At 38.1% G+C, this 6,318-nt stretch overlaps 2 protein-coding genes across 2 annotated transcripts; both read right to left on the reverse strand.

The window, feature by feature from the left end:
- Positions 1–44: 44 nt before the first annotated feature.
- LOC103308618 lies at positions 45–1,818 on the reverse strand. The gene is made up of 2 exons (XM_008182308.1): positions 906–1,818; positions 45–826 (listed from the first exon to the last, which is right to left on the reverse strand). The coding sequence occupies exons 1-2, from the start codon at positions 1,816–1,818 to the stop codon at positions 45–47; spliced, it is 1,695 nt and encodes a 564-aa protein (XP_008180530.1).
- A 1,725-nt stretch (positions 1,819–3,543) lies between these two features.
- On the reverse strand, positions 3,544–4,822 carry LOC107883044. Its single transcript, XM_016802370.1, has 3 exons — positions 4,690–4,822; positions 4,509–4,635; positions 3,544–3,934 (listed from the first exon to the last, which is right to left on the reverse strand). The coding sequence occupies exons 1-3, from the start codon at positions 4,820–4,822 to the stop codon at positions 3,544–3,546; spliced, it is 651 nt and encodes a 216-aa protein (XP_016657859.1).
- Between the last annotated feature and the right edge of the window lie 1,496 nt (positions 4,823–6,318).

The following is a 6,318-nucleotide window of genomic DNA, read 5'->3' on the forward strand; positions in this document are numbered from 1 at the left end:
CATTTTGGGCGGCAACATTCTCCCCCCCGTGAAAATGGTAATTTTCAGGAATCTTCAAACTCTTTCTCGACTGGCAGCAGACATAATTTGAGGACTGGCCTTTTCGTCTCTGTACCATTAGCAGTTCGTATGGTGACCACTCGGATATGACCGTCCCTTCCTGGGTGTAGACATGTTATGCGTGCCATCTTCCACTTGCATGGAGCCATGTTGTCTTCCCTTACAATTACGACATCGCCGACTGCTAATGGCTTGGTTGCCGTAGTCCATTTTCCTCTGACCTGCAGCTGAGGCAAGTATTCCGAGGTCCATCTTGTCCAAAAAGACTGCATGAGTGCTTGTACTAACTTCCACCTTCGAAGCCCACTTATTTGCTGAGATGTTAAATCTGGTTCCGGAGGCAACGTGATTGGACCCCCTATTAGGAAGTGAGCAGGGGTGAGCGGTTCTAAATCGTCTGGGCAGCTACTCAATGGTGTAAGAGGGCGAGAGTTTAGACACGCTTCAATTTGACAGAGTAGAGTCTGCAGTTCGCTGAGTGTCAAATGTGCATCCTTGACAATTCTTGTTAAATGATGCTTCGCACTTTTAACGCAGCTTTCCCAAATTCCTCCGAAATGTGGGGTGGAAGGCGGGTTAAAATGCCAATTGATGTCTTCGGCAGCCGACAGTGATTCTATGCCCTTTGTAAATGTTGTTAGTTCTCGTCTAGCTCCAACGAAATTGGTACCGTTATCACTCCAGATTTTATCAGGTTTTCCTCTCCTGGAACAGAATCTTCGAAGTGAGGCAATAAACGCACTGGATGTTAAATCCTCAACTGTTTCTATATGCGCAGACAAATATTGCTATCCAAGCTTTCTTGCCAGGTCTCCCGCGGATTCCGCTTCGTATTGTCAATGGGCCAGCGAAATCAACGCCTGTATTTGTAAAAGGACGTGTACAAGTAACTCTTTGTTTTGGCAATGGTGCCATCAATGGATGTTGGAACCTTGGTTTTGCTCGGACACAGTCAACACAACGCTTGACTACCGATCTTGCTGTGAGCCTTCCCCGCACAGGCCAATATTGACGTCTTACGTCTGCTAAAAGAGCTAATGGACCACAATGCAGTAAGCTGCGATGACGTTCTGTAAAAATTAGACGAGTTACTCTATGGTCAGCAGGAAGAATAATTGGTGTTCTTTGCTCTTCTGTTATCATGGCATACTCTAACCGGCCTCCGACGACTAATAACTTGTTCTTTAAAAAGGGATTCAAGGACTTCAACTTACTGCGGTGAGACACATTTTTATGTTGTTGTAATGCTGCTATTTCCTTACCAAATGCTTCTTCTTGCGCTGTCTGGAGTAAAGCTCTTTGAGCGGCTCTGAGGTTTTGAACAGTGAGATACTTAGCCGTTGGCCTTTCTCTTTTTGACCCAACATATTCAATAAATTTTAAAATCCATCCAACTGCACGTACAAGTCTGGGCCAGCTAGAATAACTGTTGACCAAGTCTTTGATCGGGCTCGTTGCTAGCAGCGCCAAACGGAACGGTCGTTGTTCAGGAAGTTCAGCTTTTAGTATTGGTTGTATGGGTGTGGTATCCCAACAATCGGTTGATTGAGATAACCAAAAAGGGCCATGCCACCAGATCGTTGATGTGCTTAGCTCTTGAGCTCTTATTCCACGGGAGATTATGTCAGCAGGGTTTTCATTTGTCTTTACATGTCGCCATTGAGAAGGACTGGAGACCTCTATTATTTGTGTGACTCTATTCGATACATATGTTTTTAACCGACTAGAGTCGCTATTCAACCAGGATAATACAACCATGGAATCAGTCCAGAGTTGAAATTCTAGCGGGTTTATTTTCCATGCATCAGAGATCTTGACAACCAACTGTACTAGCAAATGTGCTCCATTTAGCTCTAAGCGCGGGATAGTTATACCTTTGAGTGGAGCTACTCGAGTTTGTGATAACAGACATATTTATAACAAAAAATTAAACAATATAAATAATAATCAACTGGTAGGGATGCGCGTATATGTGTGTGTGTGTGATTACGGCGAGATATAATAATTGTGTTGTTGCATTTTGGGCGGCAACAGAAATAGTATCCGTTTAGTGAAATGTCCTTTATGTGAAGAAGACTTTAAAACGCCTCACAAATATATGTGAACACATTTCCAAGGAACATAATGTACAACGAATAAAAGAAAATACAGCTTTTGACCCTATCCACCGTATTTATATTAATTTTGTACCTTATTAGTTATAATAAGTAATAAGTAATATTATAATAAGTATTATAATACTAGCTGATCCCGTGCACTTTGTTGCCCGTTAATACTGAGGCCACACAGAACGCTACACGCGCTATGTTCGCGATGTTTGCTATATGAATAAAAAATAGTTTTCTATCTTGAAGACGTAAATGGCCACACAGAATAGTGTACGCTACGTTTTGTTCTTAGCTACGTTGCGACGCGTCGCCGAGTGTTTGATTTGTGGCTATATTTTTGAGCGATGTGTCGCGACGTGCAACGTGCTGGTTTCGACATGCATGTTCATTGCTAGTACCGATATAGGAAATTTAATATAGCGTGTCCTGTGATATACGAGCAACGAGCAGTCGATTATAATTATTCACGCAGACGCAGTTATAATTTAGAATTCAAATTGAACCAGCGGTTTTTTGAAAAATACAAAATAAAAATAAATTATATTTTATTAATTTTCGTGAGTACTACGTCATTTTTTTGAAGTGATGTTACTAGAACAGCTAATAGAGGAAGTACGCAGGTATCCTTGTCTCTGGAAGAAAAATCTGGACAAATATCGAAACCAGAACATACGTGACAATGCATGGGTCAACATTTCAAAAGAATTGAAAAAGCCAGGTAGATAATATGTATTTACTATTTTATAATGTATTTATAAAAATGTATGATTAAGTATTCAAATGTAAAATATTAATATAAAATATACTTTAGTACTATAGTAGAATATAATTAATATAATATAGTAATTGAATAGTTTTTAACTATTTTAAGCTGTACGATTCACAATTCTTTGCTGCCATTCAATGCGAGCTTCATTGGAAATAAAATATTCTTTGAATAAATTTCGGACGTTTAAAGCTTCTCTACTTGAATTCGATGAGGTACCAATTCGTATTGGTATAAACACGTTAGTTTCGTTGGTTTGTTCTTCAACAGTCGCTAGATTGGTTTGAGTAGTTAATTGAAGTGTGTAATTATGGAGAACAACAGTAGCTAAAATGACTTTATCTGCGAGTTCAATTCGACATTCTAATGGGCTATGATATACTCTCCAAGTGTTTGCAATGATACCAAAAGTATTTTCCACAGTATTTCTGCTTCTTGAGAGCCTGTAGTTGAAAATACGTTCATCCTCGCTAAGTCGCCGGGCACTTCTGGGATAAGGTCTCATGAGATATTTTTTAAGAGGAAATGCCTCGTCACCAACTATTACATAGGGTAAATTTCTTCCTGCTAAATCTTCATCTGGAGGTATACCACCCATATTTAAGCTTGTTAAACGTTTTCCAATAGTGCTGTTACTATACACACTTGCATCACTAACTCTTCCATATTGCCCAACAACATTTTATTTCCATCTACTAGTGCTAGCAAGACAACCGAGTGATATTTTTTATAGTTGAAAAATTCTGAACCTTTATGAGCCGGTGCCTTAACACGGACATGCTTCCCATCGATTGCAGCAACACAATGAGGGAAGTTCCATTTTTCTTTAAACACTTTTTCTGAAGCTCTCCATATTTCTTCATTAGGATCAGGCATTACGATAGGCTGAAGGTTTTTCCATAGGGCTTCGCAGACTTCTTCGACTATGTTACTTATTGTAGACCTGCCCATGCGATAATTGAAAGCTAATGACCGAAATGAATTTCCAGTGGCTAGAAACCTAAGAATAAAATAAACAAAAAACTAAAATTTATATTTATATTTGGTTTAGTGGATAAACTGAAAGGTAAATGGAAGAAGCTACAGGATTCTCACAGACAAGCTACATTAAGAAGGAAGGAAAAAAGTGGACAGGCTGCTAAGAAAATGAAACCTTGGAAATACGAAGAAGTTATTAAATAAATGCAGAAACTGAGTTCTTGGACCAACCGTCTGCTACTCCAACATCCTCTATCGTCAGTACTGAAACACCTGGTCGTAGCACAGTGGTTAGGTTAGACACACCTTCACCGGTCAGTCAAATAATACCTGCTCCTAGTCACACATTCTTTCACCCATCAACTCAAAATCAAGTACAAGAAAGTACATCGAATGTGATGTATGAAAACGCGAATTTTTGTGGTGACTCGCAACAACAGAGTTACTATTTAATTTAATTGATTAAAGATCGGGCTCAAGTATTAGTGTAATTATTACCATAAACTTAATTACTAATTAATTATTATTATAAGGCTACCTATTAAAAATGAAAAATTAAAAGAATTATTATTTTAAAAAGTGTTAAATGACTTTACCTTAAACAAACGGCTAATCGTTCCTCGGCTGTAATACTTTCCCTGAGATTTAATTCCTTTTTCTCGATGTCCTTTTTAATAATTGATAAAAGTTGATCAAATTGTTTCATACCCATACGAAAATATTCTTTATATTTTAATTCATCTTTTCGTATTTGTTTTAAAAGATGATGAAATTCACCAAACTTTTTACGTTCCATGTTTACTTCATGGACCCATTTCCTTTTTTGTTTATTATTATTATTTAATGAAAATAATAACAAAGCTTCATCATCACTACTATCACTTTCCCAAGGCAACCTACCTGACAACATGTTGAACATGACTGATAACTGTCCAGTGTGACTCGTATAGTGAACATAGCGTACAAAACAAACATAGTATAAATAGCATATATAGCGTAGCGTTCTGTGTGGCCTCAGCATAAATGTATTAACTCTATTATACATACGTTATATTTACTTTAAGTAATAGGTACTTAACTATTTACTAAGAAATATATTACGAAATATTACTACAAAATAAAAAACAACAATGAGTAAGCAGTAAGCTATAATTATTAATCAGTACTTAAGCATGAATAAATAATTAGACGCACAATCGGTCAAGGTTTACCTCGCTTTATTTTTTTGTATGTCCGTCAAGGCAGTCCACCTCGAAATCGTGTCGAATCTCAGCACTGACGCCGTTCTTTTTCACTTGGCACTAAAAACTCGTGATCATTTTCTTGAATAATGATTTCTTTATTTAAAAAAGTAACTTTTTTCATCATTTTTTGAAGAGTTATTCTAGTCGATGAAGTTCTACTGTCAGCATATTCTCTTAATCTTCGCTTATAGTAACTTTCTAAAGCTGTACTTGTCAAATCAATCAAAGCTAAAACGTTATAAGCTTTTACTCGTCCTAAGACATGATCTTTGTAAAGTCTTACAGCCACTTCACAATAATTGTTTGTCACATGTCCCCTAGAAGTACCATCCCTATAACACAAACACCAATCTTCTTTATATGACCAATAATTTTCTAAGTATTTTTTCCACTGAGAAAATTCATCGTTTTCAATTCCTTGTCTATACGCACATTCTGCTTCAACGACACTTTCTGCGTACAATATGTTTTGAAAGGTTTTCATTAAGGGCTTGCGTTTTTCCTTTGGCATTTGGTGATTAGTATCCCACAACCAACGCCAAACTGCTTGCAAGACGTGAAATGTACAAAGTAGAGTTTTACTTTTAGGCCAATTACGAACTGTACGATAACATGGATTAATGCCTCCGTTAGCAAACCGTTCCAATGTGAAATCTTTTTTTAACTCCAATAATTGTTCATGATACCTTTGAGATTCTGCTATACCCATTCCACTATCAAAGTAATCATTAAACATATTTTTTAGATCATCATTAGCTGGAATGAATTGATGCGGACCTTTGAAGTGCCGCGTGGGATGGTGAAGTAGGTAACCAAGTAATAATTGACGCAACAACACAATATAACTAGGTAAATACGTTGATTGATGTTTTATTTTTTTCTACACGAAGTAATTCTCGTTATTACACAGTGAAACACAAAAACGTTATATGTGAAACGGCGGTCGAATTGTTACCGTCGGTCGGTGTGTGTCGTTTTCAGGTGTGTACCGGACGGTGTCGGGAAGACGAGAGAGCGCGCCTTGACAATCCGGTTCGCGCGCCGGCGTCGTCCGTCGTCGATTGGCGGTTTGATTGAGAAGCCGCGGCGCGGCTTCCGCGCAAAGGCTGTTTGAATTCAAACAGATTTTGCGCGGGACCGCGTCATACTCCCCCCCCAAACC

This window comes from Acyrthosiphon pisum, chromosome X (assembly GCF_005508785.2).
Source record: "Acyrthosiphon pisum isolate AL4f chromosome X, pea_aphid_22Mar2018_4r6ur, whole genome shotgun sequence".
Classification (NCBI taxonomy): Eukaryota; Metazoa; Arthropoda; class Insecta; order Hemiptera; family Aphididae; genus Acyrthosiphon; species Acyrthosiphon pisum.

Bases quoted from the DNA above. Each gene is read 5' to 3' on its own strand.
- LOC103308618 (XM_008182308.1), bottom strand. From the start codon at position 1,818: ATGGTTGTATTATCCTGGTTGAATAGCGACTCTAGTCGGTTAAAAACA. The intron at 827-905 runs GCCCATTGACAA...CTGCGCATATAG, and splicing joins TACAGGCGTTGATTTCGCTG to AAACAGTTGAGGATTTAACA.
- LOC107883044 (XM_016802370.1), bottom strand. From the start codon at position 4,822: ATGTTGTCAGGTAGGTTGCCTTGGGAAAGTGATAGTAGTGATGATGAA. The intron at 4,636-4,689 runs GTGAATTTCATC...TAAAATATAAAG, and splicing joins CATGGAACGTAAAAAGTTTG to AATATTTTCGTATGGGTATG. The intron at 3,935-4,508 runs GTAAAGTCATTT...TTTTATTCTTAG, and splicing joins CGATTAGCCGTTTGTTTAAG to GTTTCTAGCCACTGGAAATT.